The 19,299-nt window shown below is 45.4% G+C and overlaps 1 protein-coding gene across 1 annotated transcript in view; it reads left to right on the top strand.

The window, feature by feature from the left end:
* Positions 1 to 7,516, top strand: part of LOC121714726 (regulator of G-protein signaling 3-like) — a 96,688-nt gene extending 89,172 nt beyond the window's left edge. Inside the window, exons 19-24 of the mRNA XM_042099744.1 lie at positions 548 to 1,390; positions 1,903 to 1,970; positions 2,489 to 2,593; positions 3,616 to 3,677; positions 4,537 to 4,703; positions 5,427 to 7,516. Of these exons, the coding sequence (XP_041955678.1) occupies positions 548 to 1,390; positions 1,903 to 1,970; positions 2,489 to 2,593; positions 3,616 to 3,677; positions 4,537 to 4,703; positions 5,427 to 5,621 (1,440 nt within the window). The 3' untranslated portion in view covers positions 5,622 to 7,516. The remainder of the gene's footprint in view (positions 1 to 547; positions 1,391 to 1,902; positions 1,971 to 2,488; positions 2,594 to 3,615; positions 3,678 to 4,536; positions 4,704 to 5,426) is intronic.
* The last annotated feature ends 11,783 nt before the right edge of the window (positions 7,517 to 19,299 follow it).

Below are 19,299 nucleotides of genomic sequence, written 5' to 3'. Positions count from 1 at the left end.
GCGGCCTCTGCATGTACACACCACTGTATCTGCACAATCAAGAATGCCAATAGAACTGGTCACTGTGCATTATTTGTGTCCTTTTGATGTTCTATTAATATGATGTAATGCTAATGCTCCTGGTAGTGCTTTCACCTGAAGTTTTGTATAAAATTTGTGTATACATGTGTCTGTGTGTGTGTGTGCACGTGTGTGTGTCTGTCTGTGTGCACATGTGTTTGTGTGTGTGTGTGAGTGTGTGTGTGTGTGTCTGTGTGCACATGTGTGTGTGTGTGTGTGTGTGTGTGTCTGTGTGCACATGTGTGTGTGTGTGTGTGTCTGTGTGCACATGTGTGTGTGTGTGTGTGTGTGTATGTGTGTCTGTGTGCACATGTGTGTGTGTGTGTGTGCACATGTGTGTGTGTGTGTGTGTGTGTGTGTGTGTGTGTGTGTGTGTGTGTGTGTGCACATGTGTGTGTGTGTGTGTGTGTGTGTGTTTCAGCCCCAGCCTGTTGAGAGGAGTGTTGCGGGTCTCCTGCCGTTTGCCCCCGTGCCCCCCCCCCGCTGACGCCTCCTGCCCTCCGTGTTTGCCCTCTTGCCCCTCGGCCTCCCCGGGGATGGACCGCGCCCGCGCCGAGCGCTTCCTCTTCCCCAAGACGCGATGCCCCCTAGTGGAGAGCGACCTCTGCCAACCCCCCCTGCCCCCCCTGCCCTCCCTGTCTCTGACCCCCCCCGCAGAGGGTGGAGCGGCCCCCGGGAGGCGCTGACGCGCTGCTGTGGGAGGAGGAGGCAGGAGGAGACGGAGCAGGAGGCGCCGGTGGGGGAGCGGCAGGAGGAGGCGCAGCAGCAGCAGCAGCAGCAGGAGGAGGCGCAGCAGCAGAGGGAGCAGGGCGAGGGAGAGAGCGCCTCGGAGACAGTGAGCGTGTGTGTGCGCCCCACCTCCTCCTCCTCCTCCTCCTCCTCACCCCTCACGGCGCCCAAGCTGTGCCTGGCGCACTCCTGCAGCGGTCAGCCCCTAACGTCCCCCTCCACCGACGAGGACGAAGACGAGGAGGAGGAGGAGGAGGAGGAGGACGACAGCGATGACGGCTACCTGACGAAGCGGTGCAGCGTGGCCGAGGCGTCTCCCGTGGCAACGCGGGGAGGTCATGAGGAGCTGATGACCGCTGCACACACGCTGCACCGGCGCACACACAGCGAGGGCAGTCTGCTGCTGGAGCCGCGGTCACCTCGCTTCATCTCAAAGCCCGCCTTCATCTCAGACCCCGCCTTCATCTCAGACCACGCCCAGCGCTGCAGTGACCCTGCCCATCAGCCGTCCTGGGCCCCGCCCTCTCCGAACACACTCAGGAAGCAGCTGACCTGCGGCCAGGGCTCCGCACACATTTGCATGCTGCTGACCGGGAGACGGGTAAGAACCAGGAAACAGGGCTGGGAGATGGGCAGGGATGACCAGTAGGAGATGAGCAGTAAGAAGGGTAGGAGATGAGCAGTAGGAGATGACCAGTAAGGAGGGTAGGAGATGACCAGTAGGAGATGACCAGTAGGAGATGAGCAGTAAGGAGGGTAGGAGATGACCAGTAGGAGATGAGCAGTAAGGAGGGTAGGAGATGACCAGTAGGAGATGACCAGTAGGAGATGAGCAGTAGGAGATGACCAGTAACGAGGGTAGGAGATGACCAGTAGGAGATGATCAGTAGGAGATGAGCAGTAAGGAGGGTAGGAGATGACCAGTAGGAGATGACCAGTAGGAGATGAGCAGTAAGGAGGGTAGGAGATGACCAGTAGGAGATGACCAGTAGGAGATGAGCAGTAAGGAGGGTAGGAGATGACCAGTTGGAAGAATTAGTCTAGTAGGACTAGTGTTCCGTGGACATGTGATTAAGATGACATTTTGACCAGATGCTGCTTCTCTCTGGACAGGTGTGTACTGAGGTCACCTGCAGGTGTGATATGGGACGAGGAGGTCTCAAGAAGAAGTCCAAGAGCCTGTAAGTATTTCAGTGCAAATGCTTCTGTTGTGTTCAGATGAAACCGTGTGGGAACCTGGATCACCGTGCTGATAGAGACACAAGTTGGTATGAAATAGGGTTGGGATGGACAGTTCCCTTCGGCTGATTTTCTGTTGGGGGGTGTGTTTGTAGGGATGGACAGTTCCCTTTGGCTGATTTTCTGTTGGGGGGTGTGTTTGTAGGGATGGACAGTTGGGATGGACAGTTCCCTTTGGCTGATTTTCTGTTGGGGGGTGTGTTTGTAGGGATGGACAGTTGGGATGGACAGTTCCCTTTGACTGATTTTCTGTTGGGGGGTGTGTTTGTAGGGATGGACAGTTGGGATGGACAGTTCCCTTTGACTGATTTTCTGTTGGGGGGTGTGTTTGTAGGGATGGACAGTTGGGATGGACAGTTCCCTTTGGCTGATTTTCTGTTGGGGGGTGTGTTTGTAGGGATGGACAGTTGGGATGGACAGTTCCCTTCGGCTGATTTTCTGTTGGGGGGTGTGTTTGTAGGGCCAAGGACATGAAGAACCGGCTGACGTTTGTGCGGAAGAAGAAGAAGGACCACGAGAGACGCAGTCGTGCGAGGAAGATGGACAAGATGCTCAAGTCTGCCCGGTGAGCCTGGGAGAGTGGCCCTGCCCTCATTAGGAAGTCTTCTTAAAATGGATTCACTTTTTCTCATCAATATACACACAATACTCCAACACTCCACAAAAAACAGGTGTTTGAAGTGTTTTGTAAATTTAGAAAAAAAATAAAAGACTGAAATATTCAATTTACATAAGTATTCACACCCTTTGTTATGACACTTGCCACTGAGCCTGGTGCATCCTACATCTATCAATTGAGATGCTTCTACAACTTGATTGGAGTCCACCTGCGCCTAAATGAATTCACTGGACATCATCAGGAAAGGCACACATCTCTTTATATGTGGTCTCACAGTTGATGATGTATGGTGATGTGCTCACTGAAGCTTTGTGTTGACCCCCCCCTCTCCTCTCTCTCTCCCTCTCTCCCTCCCCCCCTCTCCCTCTCTCTCTCCCCCCCCTCTCTCTCTCTCCCTCTTCCCCCTCTCTCTCTCTCCCTCTCTCCCCCCCTCTCCCTCTCTCTCTCCCCCCCTCTCTCTCTCTCCCTCTTCCCCCTCTCTCTCTCTCCCTCTCTCCCCCCCTCTCCCCTCTCTCTCTCTCTCTCTCTCTCCCCCCCTCTCTCTCTCTCCCTCTTCCCCCTCTCTCTCTCTCCCTCTCTCCCCCCCTCTCCCTCTCTCTCTCCCCCCCTCTCTCTCTCTCCCTCTTCCCTCTCTCTCTCTCTCCCTCTCTCCCCCCCTCTCCCCTCTCTCTCTCTCTCCCTCTTCCCCCTCTCTCTCTCTCCCTCTCTCCCCCCCTCTCCCTCTCTCTCTCCCCCCCTCTCTCTCTCTCCCTCTTCCCCCTCTCTCTCTCTCCCTCTCTCCCTCTCTCTCTCCCCCCCTCTCTCTCTCCCCCCCTCTCTCTCTCCCTCCCTCTCCCCTCTCTCTCTCTCTCCCTCTCTCCCCCCCTCTCCCCTCTCTCTCTCTCCCTCTTCCCCCTCCCTCTTCCCCCTCTCTCTCTCTCCCTCTCTCCCCCCCTCTCTTCTCTCTCTCTCTCTCCCTCTCTCTTCAGGCCACCTGCAGAAGAAGCCCTCCAATGGGGCGAGTCCTTCGACCAGCTGCTGGCTCACAAATGTAAGGCTCTTTAAAATTGCAATATCTACCATTCACTGACAAACTAATGGTCAAACTCACAAGCCACTTGGAAGGCCTTGTAGAATTTTATTCTTAGAAATAAAGTAAAAGGCTACCCATAAAAGAACATAAAATAACCAGACACGCCTTCATGAACAATAACAAATTAGCATAGATAGATAGGTAGATAGATAGATAGATAGATACTTCATTGATCCCCAAGGGGAAATTCACGAAAGATAACATCGAGTTAAAAAGGATATATTTTTTTCTAACGTGCGTTTCCTGACGTGTTTCGTTTAAATCAGCGTACAAAAGTTTCGGTTTGGTTTGGGATTTAATTTACTTTTGGACTGTTTGATTATATTGCTAAATGTTAGGACTGATGGGCACTGAAATCTGGGAGGTATTTGATGGTTCACTATTAAGTTTCATGTAGTTTAAAGAGTTTCGGGATTTCCACCCACTGTTTATTGTGAGACAAGGCAGCCGCTTTCATTCATTCATTGAACTTGCGCTGTGCTTTCATAGAAACCTTATTGCGTAGCCTAAATTGAGTTATGTTTTAAATTATGATTTGTAGGCTGGAATGCCTCGCAGCAACAATTGTATAAATGTAGTACACTAGCTCAGCCTCTGGCAAGCTCAGAAGGGGGTGGCAAGCAACTAGTAGCTTGAGAGCGATGTGTTGGAGACCCAGTGTAGGACAATGAACATGGAATAGAATCCCGTCCATAATTTCAGGATTTACAGTATGTGTGTGTGTGTGTGTGTGTGTGTGTGTGTGTGTGTGTGTGTGTGTAAATATGTATGTATTTATATGTCTGCTTATTGTTTGTTTATTTGTCTGTGGGGGCAGATGGAGTTGCGGTGTTCCGTGCCTTCCTACAGACGGAGTTCAGTGAAGAGAACCTGGACTTCTGGCTCTGCTGTGAGGACTTCAAGCAGATCAAGTCTCAGTCCAAGCTGGTCTCCCACGCCAACAAGATCTTCGCTGAGCACATCTCCATACAGGCCTGCAAGGAGGTGAGTGGGTCAGACCGCCCAGAACTGCCCAGAGAAGTAAGGGGATCTACTACAAAGTCAGATATGGAGTGATATGTTGAGCAGAAAGCCTCACGTGTGTTCAAATGTGACAAACAGAGGTGCTTATATCTGGCAGACTTTTTTTCTTTCTGTGTAGAAATTGTATATTTGCAAGCAACAAGGCAATATCCCCACACGTTTGCAACAAGGCAATATCCCCACACGTTTGCAACAAGGCAATATCCCCACACGTTTGCAACAAGGCAATAACCCCACACGTTTGCAACAAGGCAATATCCCCACACGTTTGCAACAAGGCAATATCCCCACACGTTTGCAACAAGGCAATATCCCCACACGTTTGCAACAAGGCAATATCCCCACACGTTTGCAACAAGGCAATACCCCCACACGTTTGCAACAAGGCAATAACCCCAGAAGTGTAGTGTTCTCCGTAGTGTAGTGTTCTCCGTAGTGTAGTGTTCTCCGTAGTGTTCTCCGTAGTGTAGTGTTCTCTGTAGTGTTCTCCGTAGTGTAGTGTTCTCCGTAGTGTTCCTACAGGTTCCAGAGAACAGGATTATACTATTTGTGGCACTTGATTTATACAAATGCATCCTCAAAAATGAAGGAGATGGTATTAAATTATCCCCCACCCCCTCTGTTTGTATGTGTGTGTGTGTGTGTGTTGTGTGTATGTGTGTGTGTGTGATCTCTCCCCTGCAGGTGAATCTGGACTCGTTCACACGGGAGCAGACGCGGGAGAACTTGGAGAATGTGACGGTGTCCTGCTTTGACCTGGCGCAGTTGCGCATCTACGGCCTGATGGAGCGCGACTCCTATCCTCGCTTCCTCCGCTCTGACCTCTACATGGAGCTGACCAATCAGATGAGACCGAGCTCCATGCCCGACCTATCCTGAGCCTGTCCTCGCATTGACCCCAAGCATCACGGTGCCACCTTCACTACGCTCCACAACATCTGGACGGGACTGCAGGGGTGTGTGTGTGTGTGTGTGTGTGTGTGTGTGTGTGTGTGTGTAGCAGCAGGCCAGGCTGTTGACGTGGGAATCCTGAGTTGCAGGCAAACATGAGCAAGTGCTGCTGCTGCTGCTGCTGCCAATCTGTTTTTAGTCCACAGTGCCCCCCTGTGGCCCGGAGTACTGATCAGGGAGAGACTCAGGCAGCAGGCTAACAGGAGGAGCCCGGAGGTGACAGGAGCCAGCGGAGGGAGAGGAAGGAGGAGTGGAGGAGGAGTGGCTGTTGGGATGGCGTCTGTCAGAGTGACGCAGAGAGAGTCAAGGTCATGTCGAGTCAAGGTTATGTCGAATCAGTGAGGGGGCAGGTGAGGTACTGTTTTTGGGAAGTCTGTCCGATGTTTTGGCAAATGGAGTTTATTTTTGGTACAATGAATTACCCAGAATTCCCAGCGACCCCCATCATCACCGTCCAGTCTGACTGAAGGGGTTGGTGACATCTGTGTCCTCTCTGCGAGGCTCCGACTAAGGTTCTGACTAAGGTTCTGACTAAGGTTCTTTGGGTTCAAGCCTACGTGCAGCTGACCCTCTGATCATGCGCAGATGAAATGAGTTATCTGCACTGGATTGGATGGGAAGTTAGTTCTCTTTACATAGTCATGGTTCTTTACGTATATCACACAGAAAAGCTGGTTATTTCTTGCACACACTAAAAGTGGAGGGCAGAAATGTTTTTATTTGTTTTCTTTTTAATATATTTTAACTTTTTTGTATTTCGATATTATATTTTAATATTTTCACCCAAATCTCGCCCTGTCCTGGTTCTGTTGTATCTTTGCTGGATCTTAGTGTTGGCTGTCCACTGGCTCTGATCCGCCTCAAAAACACACAGGGTCATCTTCAGCATCATCCTCATCCTCATCCTCAGCTTCATCGTCATATCAAGTGCAATACAGACGTTGTTATTCACGAACATGTACAGAGAGGGTTTAGAGAAGCATATGGCACATGGGCGCTACTAATGACTAATGTAAACAGTCTCCCCAGAGGGAGCAGGACACACTACAGGATCTATAGGGGCAGCACTAACTGACCCATTTCTAATGTAAATATATAGTGGGAACACACATGCATAGACTAACAGCTGTTTTGAGTCTAGCTGCATCAGGTTTGTGTAGGATGGAGGATTTGACCCAGCCAATGGGTTGTGTATCTGACCCAGCCAATGGGTTGTGCTCCAGGACAAGCACAATATAGACCCTTTCAACTAGATAAACAGACGTGCGTTCCTATAAAAAACAACATTAAGCTAATGGTAACTTGAGAAAAAAAATAATAATATGTTTTTAAAGTCAACATTGTATAGGGCAATACGTTTAAGTCCAATTTATTTTCATTTCAAAGTGTCTGCGCTGGTTTTGAGCGTTTCCACCTGAAACCCTCTGAAAAGGTTGAAAGGGTCTATAGTGGCGGTGTTGTTTGGGCCTGTTCACGGTTGTTTTTAGAATGCGTATTGGTGATCCAGTCAAAAGTGGTTAGCCGAGATGTTGCTGACTGCTTGTGTTTAGATCCCACTTTTGCCAACGTCACATTCATTAGAACTCCCATTGTCCAAGACGCATCAGAACGTTAGCGTTTACAATACAAAAGATATGTGGTCAAAGGCATCAGAATGTTAGCGTTTACACTATAAAACATATGTTGTCAAAGGCATCAGAACGTTAGCGTTTACACTATAAAACATATGTTGTCAAAGGCATCAGAACGTTAGCGTTTACACTATAAAACATATGTTGTCAAAGGCATCAGAACGTTAGCGTTTACACTATAAAACATATGTTGTCAAAGGCATCAGAACGTTAGCGTTTACAATACAAAAGATATGTGGTCAAAGGCATCAGAACGTTAGCGTTTACAATACAAAAGATATGTGGTCAAAGGCATCAGAACGTTAGCGTTTACAATACAAAAGATATGTGGTCAAAGGCATCACAGGCCACCACGGCAAGAGGTTTGAGTGATCAGATCACAATGAGACTTGGTGAATGTTTACACCAAGTTTACACCAGTGTTTCCCAAACTTTTTTTCTGGGGACCCACTTTTTAAAAATGACAGACTATTGCGACCAAACTCATGACTGTGGTAGTTAACAAACTAGATCCTAATAGAAAGCTGTTAGCTTTCCTAAGCTATATAAGGTATAAGCTAGGGGTATTACACAACATAAATTGTCACTAGGCTATGCTGCGACCCAAATAAAATCTCCTACGACCCACCTGTGGGTCGCGACCCAGTCTTTGGGAACCAATGCTTTACACCACTTGTGATTGGATCACTTACAGTTTTTCTCAGTCCCTTTGGTACATTTCTCAGATCAGAATTGAAATTCTCAAAACAACCTGTTCAATCTTCTTTGGTACATCCATGCAAATGATTATGTACAATTCCTTACTGTTTCCTACATTATCAATTGCTTATGTCATGTTGATAAAAATGTATTATAATGGGTCTCTGTTGAATAGTCTCACCCCCCACAACATTTAGGCATTAGTTCATAGCATAAGTCTTTACATGCAAAATGGTGGAACAAGTTGTAATAACATAACGTCAGGAGGTGCAGGAAGACTGCACAGGAACATCAGGAGGTGCAGGAAGTCGTCATAACGTCAGGAGGTGCAGCAAGACTGCACAGGAACGTCAGGAGGTGCAGGAAGTTGTCATAACGTCAGGAGGTGCAGGAAGACTGCACTGTAATTCCTACAGCACTGCATGTACAGTTTTCCTAAGGAGATTGTCCCATGTTCACATTTCTACTTTTTTTTTTCGTTTTGTTTTCTTTGTGCTATGCAGTGCTATCTTTTGCTGTTTGTACTGTAATTTGTTGACAGACCACATCATTGCGATACAGAAAAGAAAAGCAGAAATGTGAATCCAGTCTGTCCGCTCTTTTGCAATCACTCCCACATACACTAAGCTGTGACCTACAGTTTACAAAACTTTAGCCATAGTTTCCATCAGAACATCCCTCCAGAGTACCCTGCTATATTGACAACACGGCTAAGCGAGTTGACTGTCTTATCTGTACACAATGGCACAAGGACTTGTCATTCTGATGGCACTGACATGTTCATTGACACAGATATTTACTTTTGAGAGATGAACTAAGGATTTTGAGCGAGATACTGGCTTTTGCAGGTAATCCATGGTGTTTTGCTCTTTGTACAAATTGTTTTGAGAAATGCACTTACTGTTTTGCCAATGCTGAGGATGATTTGAGAAATGTACCAAAGCAACTGAGAAAAACTGTAATGCGCATATTAAAAACAAATGTGAAGTCTTTATGTTTCTGGTTTATGGGTGTGGCCTGCAGTCACTGTCTGATTGCCAGTATGTTGGTAAGCGTGATGTTAAGTGTGTGTGTATTTAGGGGATTCAGCCAAGAGCATCCACATACAGTTAAACCTCAAATTATTCATAAGCATGCTAAATTCTGATGATTGGTAGTGCATTTCTATTGGGCCATACCAAATTCTGATGATTGGTAGTGCATTTCTATTAAGCCATACCAAATTCTGATGATTGGTAGTGCATTTCTATTGGGCCAGTAGGTTTCTTCTCTCTGGAAATGGCGTAAAAGGCATCAGACAATCTCTGATTGCCTTGGTCAAATAAGAAATAGTACTCAATTAAATGTCGACATGGTTGTGGAATAAGAAATGTAACATTGGCATGGTTGTGAATAATTCTGGGTCTATCTGTGCAAGAGGGTGCAAGTCAGACCACATGGCTATAGAACTGATTAGTGTTTGATAAGCTTGTGTTTTATTTCAATTGGTTTCTTTGTAAAACTCATTATTTGACGTAGTCTTGTTTTTAAACCTTGTGTATTTATTTCTTTGGCTTTCAATGTACCTGATCAGTGCATTTAATATATTCCAATAATATATAATTCTGTATCTACCAGAGTATTAATCTGCACCTTTTAATAAAGCTATCTGCTTATTTTACCGTGACTTTGTGCTGGTTTATTTCATGTGCTACTACATGGCTTATCTTGAAGGACCTGTTGTGGCACTTCTTAGTTTCAGCCACTAGAGGGCTCCCTCTGTTAGCGTGTGCTGTCAGTAAAGGGTGTCAGCTCCCATTCCAGCAGTCTCGCATGGCAAGTGACCTGTGGTGGCACAGCTCGCCCTGCTGTGGCACAGATTGGGTGCTTAGATGCTAGATATGCCAAGTGGCAGAATGTTTATAGAGAATTGTGTATGGTGCATATGGCCCTCTCTCTCCTAATCTCTCCTAATGTAAATACCGGCCCTCTCTCTCCTAATGCAAATTGTGTATGGTGCATATGGCCCTCTCTCTCCTAATGTAAATTGTGTAGGGTGCATATGGCCCTCTCTCTCCTAATGTAAATTGTGTAGGGTGCATATGGCCCTCTCTCTCCTAAAGTAAATACTGGCCCTCTCTCTCCTAATGTAAATTGTGTAGGGTGCATATGGCCCTCTCTCTCCTAATATAAATTGTGTAGGGTGCATATGGCCCTCTCTCTCCTAATGGAAATACCGGCAGCATCCTCAAGAAAACCTTGTGAGAGGCTATAGGGAATCTGCCATCTCTGTGCCATGCTGCTGAGTGCTGCTCTATAGGGAATCTGCCATCTCTGTGCCATGCTGCTGAGTGCTGCTCTATAGGAGATGTGTAGGTGCCTGCTCTGTGCCATGCTGCTGAGTGCTGCTCTATAGGAGATTTGTAGGTGCCAGCGCTGTACCAGAGGTGCCGGGCTGCCGATGGAGGAGTGGTGGTTGTGCTTGGGCATGCACAAGCCCCATGTTGTGAACCAAGCAGCTTTTGGAGTTCCCCTGTCTGGATCCTCATATTCAGACTGTTTATAAACAAATAGTGCCAATGTGGATATTTGGACACACACACACACACACACAGATAGCACACATAGACACACACACACACATAGACACACACACACATAGATAGCACACATAGACACACAATCACAGATAGCACACACACACACAGTGCACCATTACTTATCACTAATCATTGACAGAGACATTGACATTCTGTAGAAAATATTACAGATTCACGCCCCCCAGGTATTGATTCGAATGGCATTATACATGTGGATGAGTCTGAGAATGTTTTCTGCAGGGTAACATACAATACTACTACCATAGATCAAGCTGTGTCATGCAATAGCATGATTTATGCTTATAGTTCTATTCCAACGTTGATTTCTACCCAACGTATAGTAAAAAGAAAAGACAAATTTAAAACTAGAAACCTAACAAATATTCTTTCCATACCTCAGCATATTCCTCAAAAGCCAGAGGCATTTTCAGCTAACATGGGGTTACTAAATATAGGTGCACTTACTACCAAAACCTTTGCAATCAATGATTTTATTAGTGAAAAAAATTTGGATTTTCTGTTTCTTGTTGAAACCTGGCTGACTTCAGACAGCGAAGCTGTTCTTGTTGAGACTTGTCCCCCAAATTATAATTTCTTCCACTCAATTAGACAAGGCAAACGAGGTGGTGGAATTGCCTCCATTCTCTCAAACAAATATAGTTGCACACGAGTCAACTTTGGCGAATTCGCTTCCTTTGAGTATATTGCCCTCACTCTGAAGGCTGACCCAGCTGTACTTCTATTAACCTTATACCGCCCTCCTAAACTATGGACTGGCTTTCTCGACCAGTTTTCTGAACTTATGTCGCTCATCATCACTAGCTATGATCGGATAATTGTAAATGGCGACTTCAATATTCATGTCAATAAGACAACTGATGCTAAAGCCAGTAAGTTCCTTAATGTGTTGGACAGTTTAGAGCTAAAGCAGCATGTTACAGGACCCACCCACAACCTTGGCAACACCCTCGATCTAGTCATTTACAGAGGGATAGAAGTCACAGACTTATCAGTAAATGATATAAATATGTCTGATCATCATTGTGTATCTTTTAATATTGTACTACATACTCCAAAAATTCATCCCGAAATTGCAATCAAATCGCGACTCTTGGACATTAGAGCAGAACAGCAGTTCATAGCTCTTATAGACTCCATAAATTTAGATATTTTACATCATCCCATTGATCAAATGGTAGAGGCTCTCAATCGTGAATTAGGCGCTCTGCTTGACAGAGTGGCACCCTTAAAGACTAAAAAAAGGCCCTGTAGCAAACTGACACCTTGGATGAACGAAAATATCCATGATCTAAAAAGATCATGTAGGAAAGCTGAGAGAACATGGAGAAAAACTAAGTTACAGGTTCACCGTGCCATTCTAAAAGAAAAAAATGCAAATTATAATAGAGCTATTCGGAATGAGAGGAGGAACCACTTCTCTAAGGTAATTGCTGAAAACAGTGGAAACTCTAGGGTGTTGTTCTCTACCATTGATAGGCTATTGCATCAAACACCTTTTGATACACTCAGTCAGGCATCCTCTCTAAGATGCGAAGAATTTGCAGACTTCTTCAAAAACAAAGTCATTTCTATAAGGGAGGCTATTGGTAACACAAGTAATATGTTTGATAGTACACCCAAAAACAGCCCCCCAAAATTAAGGTCCTTTAGCACTATTACTCAATCTGAGCTTGGTAAAATTATAACTCAAACCGGCTCCTCAACATGTGTTTTAGATCCAATCCCTACTACATTCCTCAAAAAAGTATATGATGGCTTAGCTCCCTTTTTTCTCAAGGTAATAAATACCTCATTAGAAACAGGTATATTTCCAACTGATTTTAAAACCGCTGTTGTGAAACCTTTACTTAAAAAGTCAAATCTTGACCATACCAATCTGAGCAACTACAGGCCTATATCAAATCTATCGTTTTTGAGCAAAGTACTTGAAAAAGTTGTTTGTAATCAGTTAAATACCTTCCTCAATGAAAACACTATCCTTGAAAAATTCCAATCAGGTTTTAGATCAAATCACAGCACAGAAACGGCTCTAGTAAAAATAGTCAATGATCTCAGACTAGCTACCGACTCAAACAAAGTCTCAATCCTTATTCTTCTGGATTTGAGTGCGGCATTTGACACCATTGATCATAGCATCCTAATTCACCGCCTTGCGAAGTGGGTGGGTCTCTCTGATAATGCTCTAAACTGGTTTCAAACCTACATTACTGGCAGAGATTTTTATATCAGTCTAGGAGATCATGTATCTGAAAAACATGACTTGCCTTTTGGTGTGGCCCAGGGGAGCTGCCTTGGTCCCCTGCTATTTTCTCTATATATGCTTCCATTGGGAAACGTCATAAGTCAGCATAATGTAAACTTCCACAGCTACGCAGATGATACCCAATTGTATCTTTCTGTGGAGCCAACTAACCCAGATGGCCTTTGCTCCCTCACTGCATGCCTAACCTCCATTAATCAGTGGATGAGCAAAAACTTTTTGAAACTAAATGATGACAAAACAGAGGTACTTCTGGTTGGACCAAAACTAAAGCGAGATATTATTCTTAGTAATCTGGGGAATTTGGCACACCAGGTCAAACCAAAAGTAACAAGCCTCGGTGTCATCTTAGATGCAGAGTTAAGTTTTAAGCCCCATATCAGTAAAGTTACTCAGACAGCCTATTTCCACTTGAGAAACATTGCCAAAGTGCGGCCCTTTTTAACTCAACAAGATGCAGAAAAACTAATTCACGCCTTTATCACTAGCAGGTTAGACTACTGCAATGCACTTTTCACTGGTCTTCTCAAAAAACATCTAAAGAAACTGGCACTCATACAGAACTCTGCGGCTAGACTTTTAACTAAGACTAAGAAGAGAGAACACATCACCCCTGTGTTGGCTGAACTGCACTGGCTCCCTATTTCCTATAGAATTGATTTTAAGGTTATGTTAATTACTTACAAAGCTCTGAATGGCATAGCACCTTCATATATCTCTGAGCTTTTAATATCTTATCAACCACAAAGGAAACTTAGATCATCCAATTCTAATCTTTTAATCGTACCCAAAGTGCTCCACAAACAAAGTGGAGAAGCTGCGTTTATCCATTATGCCCCCAAACTATGGAACACCCTGCCTCTGTACATCAAGCAGGCGAGTTCAGTAAATATTTTTAAAAAAGATCTGAAAACATACCTGTACAGGAAAGCTTTTAGTTAACTCATCTTATCCTGTAGACTACATTTTCAGATTATTCTACATCTGCTACTATTGGAGGGCGCAGCCAGCCAGAAGCAGATGGGCTCCCCCTATTAAGTCAGGTTCTGCTCAAGGTTTCTTCCTGGAATATGGGAGTTTTTCCTTGCCACAGTTGCCATATGGCGTGCTTGTGGGGGGTAAGAGGGTTAAGGCTGCCAGTCTTAAGACGTAATTTTCTATATTTTTGATATGTTGCTGAGTATATCATAAACAGCAAAGAAAAGTGATTGATAATGACTGACTGACTATTATTGTGTTACATGCTTCAAATGTAAAGCACTTTGAGCTGCATTCTGTGTATGAAAGGTGCTATACAAATAAAGCTTTATTATTATTATTATTATTATTATTATTATAATCATTACACAGTCTTGAGTGCTTTGTGAATGCTTACTGTGTGATTGTCATCATGTTTGATATGACAGTAGGTTCATGCCAGGACATGTCTTTCTTTTGTGACGTATGCAGCCCTTGGCACCCTGAAGTGCTCGGAGTCCTTTCACTGTCTGTCTGTCACCTGGTTACATACACAACTCCTGGAACATTTTGGGAACATTGACACCAAGTTGTGAGAAGGCCCACAGCAGCGCACCCAAGCCATAATATTTATGATCCTGTGAGCTCTGGCAGGCTTTCCCCAGTGTTGTGCAAGCGCTGGGCTTTGTTTTGCTCTTCCCTACGCACTCGAGAGCAGAGGTCCGCACCACACCACACCGCAGGGGAGATTACCATCTTAACATTTCTCCGGAAATTCTGCGAATCCTCCAGTGACTCAGGGTTACTCCCAATCACTTCGCTGACGGGACAGATCACTAACAGCATTTCATTACCGTGAGCTAATAATAGACAGGATGGATTCACACACACACACACACTTCTACAGTACATGCAGGCATTTGTTAGCCTTTATCAAGTAGCAATTTTATCCTTGAAGTAAAAATGGCTTTTGTGAAAGATTCCGAGAGTAGAGTGTGAGCAGCATGTCTGGGGTAGCAAACAGAGAGGGAAAGAGAGTGTGAAAGAGAGAGAGAGAGTGTGAAAGAGAGAGAGAGAGTGTGAAAGAGAGAGGGAGAGAGTGTAAGGGAGAGAGTGTAAAAGAGAGAGGGAGAGAGAGTGTGAAAGAGAGAGGGAGAGAGTGTGAAAGAGGGAAAGAGAGAGTGTGAAAGATAGGGAGAGAGTGTGAAAGAGAGAGGGAGAGAGTGTGAAAGAGGGAAAGAGAGAGGGAGAGAGTGTGAAAGAGAGAGGGAGAGTGTGAAAGAGGGAAAGCGAGAGGGAGAGAGTGTGAAAGAGAGAGGGAGAGAGTGTGAAAGAGAGAGGGAGAGAGTGTGAAAGAGAGAGGGAGAGTGTGAAAGAGGGAAAGAGAGAGGAAGAGATTGTGAAAGAGGAAGAGAGGGAGAGGGAGAGAGTGTGAAAGAGAAAGAGAGGGAGAGGGAAAGACAGAAAAAGAGAGTGAGGGAAAAGAGCGTGAAAGAGAGGGAGAGAGAGAGAGAGAGAAGGAGTGTGAAAGAGAGGGAGAGGGATCCTCAGGTTTCTGCACTGGGTCCTCTCTCTTCACGTTACGGCTGTATGTGTTGTTGTTGGGGAGAAGAGAGAGTGTTGGGTTGTATTTCACTGGTGTGCTGGGTTATATTGCGTTGGTGTATTGCGCTGGTGTGCTGGGTTGTATTGCACTGGTGTGCTGGGTTGTATTGCGTTGGTGTATTGCACTGGTGGGCTGGGTTGTATTGCGCTGGTGTGCTTGGTCGTATTGCGCTGGTGTGCTGGGTTGTATTGCGCTGGTGTGCTGGGTTGTATTGCGCTGGTGTATTGCACTGGTGGGCTGGGTTGTATTGCGCTGGTGTGCTTGGTCGTATTGCGCTGGTGTGCTGGGTTGTATTGCGCTGGTGTGCTGGGTTGTATTGCACTGGTGTGCTGGGTTGTATTGCGTTAGTGTATTGCACTGGTGTGCTGGGTTGTATTGCGCTGGTGTGCTGGGTCGTATTGTGCTGGTGTGCTGGGTCGTATTGCACTGGTGTGCTGGGTCCTATTGCGCTGGTGTGCTGGGTTGTATTGCACTGGTGTGCTGGGTTGTATTGCGTTGGTGTATTGCACTGGTGGGCTGGGTTGTATTGCGCTGGTGTGCTGGGTTGTATTGCGCTGATGTGCTGGGTCGTATTGCGCTGGTGTGCTGGGTTGTATTGCGCTGGTGTGCTGGGTTGTTGACTGCTTTAGAACATCCTATTGAGAATACAGGACTGTTTTAGAACATCCACATCCTACTGAGAATACAGGACTGCTTTAGAACATCCACATCCTACTGAGAATACAGGACTGCTTTAGAACATCCTACTGAGAATACAGGACTGCTTTAGAACATCCACATCCTATTGAGAATACAGGATTGCTTTAGAACATCCTATTGAGAATACAGGACTGCCTTAGAACATCCACATCCTATTGAGAATACAGGACTGCTTTAGAACATCCTATTGAGAATACAGGACTGCTTTAGAACATCCACATCCTACTGAGAATACAGGACTGCTTTAGAACATCCTATTGAAAATACAGGACTGCTTTAGCTGTACTCATTGTGACCAGGGAGGGGCAGCATTTATGATGCACGTATTAAAAATGCGTATTTCAAATACAAAATACAATAAAGTAAGAAAGAAAATGGCTTTGTATTTTGTTCTTTATAGGTGTGTATTTTTGTAGTTTAAAAATATTGCCAAATATTTTTGGTAAAACCAATACTTGTGTTGATGTGATGACATCATAAAAGTCCAAAACAATAAATATGTAGGCTAGCCTGGTGCTGCCTTAGTCATTTTCCCAGACTTGATCAGAATATTGTGATTCAGGAAGATGATCCAGTGCAAGATAAGTAATGTGTAGGTTCTCATTGTTGCCAGAACTTTGCTGGAAGTTTGCCTCTAGTGGCATTGGTGGCAAACTTCTGGCGATATTTTCTAGTGAACTCATTTGTTTCATATATCACACAAGTTTGCTTCACATCTGCCGCAAACATTTAATTATGTAAGAGTGCATCATGAGTTTGAAGCCGTTATTTTAAGTATGAAAACTGCATTGGGTTGCTTTAAGCCCACATTCTGTGGCTCCTAGTAGGTTCAGTGAGTGATTAGTTTGTACCACTTGACAAGTTCAGCTGTGTCTTCTTGAGTGCATCTCTGATACAGTAGGCTATGAGATATATACTCTTGCTCTTGCATCCTCTCAGTTAGTAAACCTAAATAAATGAGAACATTTGCACTGATCTCATGTTTTTGCAGTAAACCTAAATAAATGAGAACATTTGCACTGATCTCATGTTTTTGCAGTAAACCTAAATAGATTAAACATTTGCATCCTGTCTTATTTGTTTTTGCAGACTGACCGAGGCTCTTATCGTTAAATGCTAATGGCAGATTCCCTGGAGCAACTTGGGGTTAAGTGCCTTGTTTAGGGGCACTGCGGTGGGGTTAAGTGCCTTGTTTAGGGGCCCTTGCGTGGGGTTAAGTGCCTTGTTTAGGGGCACTGCGGTGGCAGCTATAAATTAAACGTGACTTTTCAGGCTACTGCATGCAAATCCGACTCCTTGTCCCATTACATTGATTGTTAACACCTGCCTCAAATCTGGTGTGGTGCCTGCTGCCTTAAAGACTGCTGCTGTTACACCCATTCTCAAAAAACCTGACTCCGACCCCACATCACTAATAAACTACCGCCCTATCTCCAACCTCCCCTTCCTGGCCAAGGTACTGGAAAGAGTGGTGGCCTCACAACTACACACCTTTCTTAACCACCACGACTTGTATGAGCCCTTTCAATCTGGCTTCCGCTCATGTCACAGTACAGAGACTGCCCTTCTACACATAGTTAACGACCTCCTCCTGTCTGCTGACTCTGGTTCACTTAACATTCTCATTCTCCTTGACCTTAGTGCTGCTTTTGATACCATCAACCACAATGTTCTAATTTCCCGTCTGTCTGCTATTGGTGTTTCTGGCACAGCCCTCAATTGGTTTCAGTCATACCTCACCAACAGAAAGCAGTTTGTAACACTTGGTCCACATCAGTCCCCCAAGTCCCTTGTCACTCGTGGTGTCCCCCAGGGTTCTGTACTTGGGCCCCTCCTCTTTCTCATATACATCCTCCCTCTTGGCCAGATTATTCACAGCCACGGTCTCAAATTCCACTGCTATGCAGATGACACCAAATCTCCCCATCTCACTCTCAACATTGATGGCTCATCTGTCCACTCCACCCCTGTTGTTAAAAACCTTGGCATTCAGCTTGACTCCACCCTTAGCTTTGATCCTCATATCAAATCACTCACTAAGATTGCTTTTTTTCACCTCCGTAACATTGCACGCCTCCAACCCTTCCTCTCTGCTAGTGATGCAGACTTTGGTTCACTCTTTCATTATGTCCCGTTTAGATTACTGCAACTCACTTTTCCTTGGTCTCCCCACTAAAACCCTTCAAAGACTACAATATATTCAAAACTCTGCAGCTAGGCTCCTCACCCATACCAGACGATCAGCACACATCACCCCCATTCTCCATCAACTCCAGGCTACCAGTTCCGTCCCGGATCAAATACAAAGTACTACTACTCACCTTCAAAGCCCTCCACAACCTTGCTCCCCCCTACATCTGCGACCTCCTGACCCCTTACACTCCTTCCCGCTCACTCAGATCCTCTGACCAAAACCTCTTGGCTATCCCCCGTTCCAGACTCTCCACCCTGGGTTGCAGGTCCTTCAGTGCCTTGGCCCCAAAACTCTGGAACTCCCTCCCCCAACCCCTTCGTGTCTGTCCTTCTCTTCCTTTCTTTAAAGCACATCTCAAGACCTTTCTGTTTAATGATCACTTCTCCTCCACACCCAACACATAGTTCCTACAGATAACTTGTCTTGTTTTGTTTGTTTGTTATTGTATTTCCCTGCCTTTGTCTCTGTTGTATTGTTTGTTTGTTTGTTATTGTGTTTCCCTGCCTTCCTACTATGTAAAGCGACCTTGGGTTTGAGAAAGGTGCTATATAAAATAAACTTATTATTATTATTATTATTATTATTGTCCATCGCCACTGTCCCCAAAGTCCAGCGCAGTCACAACGTCATCTGTGGACAGCACTCTGCTCTTGTCCAGCACTCTGAGTCAGCTCTTCACTGTGGACGTTGAGACTGGCGTTTTGCGGGTACCGTTATGAAGCTGCCAGTTGCGGACCTATGCCCTGGGGCCTCCCACTTCTCCTTCTGTTCTGGTTAGAGCTGTTTGTGCTGTTCTCTGAAAGGAGTAGTACACACCATTGTAGGAAATCTTCAGTTTCTTGGCAAATTCCCGCCTTAATAGCCTTCATTTCTCAGAACAAGAATAGACTGTCGAGTTTCAGAAGAAAGTTCTCTTTTTCTGGACATTTTGAGAGTATAATTAACACGATTAGCTAACAC

The sequence above is a fragment of the Alosa sapidissima genome, chromosome 8 (genome assembly GCF_018492685.1).
Source record: "Alosa sapidissima isolate fAloSap1 chromosome 8, fAloSap1.pri, whole genome shotgun sequence".
Classification (NCBI taxonomy): domain Eukaryota; kingdom Metazoa; phylum Chordata; class Actinopteri; order Clupeiformes; family Clupeidae; genus Alosa; species Alosa sapidissima.
The sequence above is the reverse complement of the archived record's forward strand: the minus strand, read 5'-3'. Positions and strand labels throughout refer to the sequence as shown.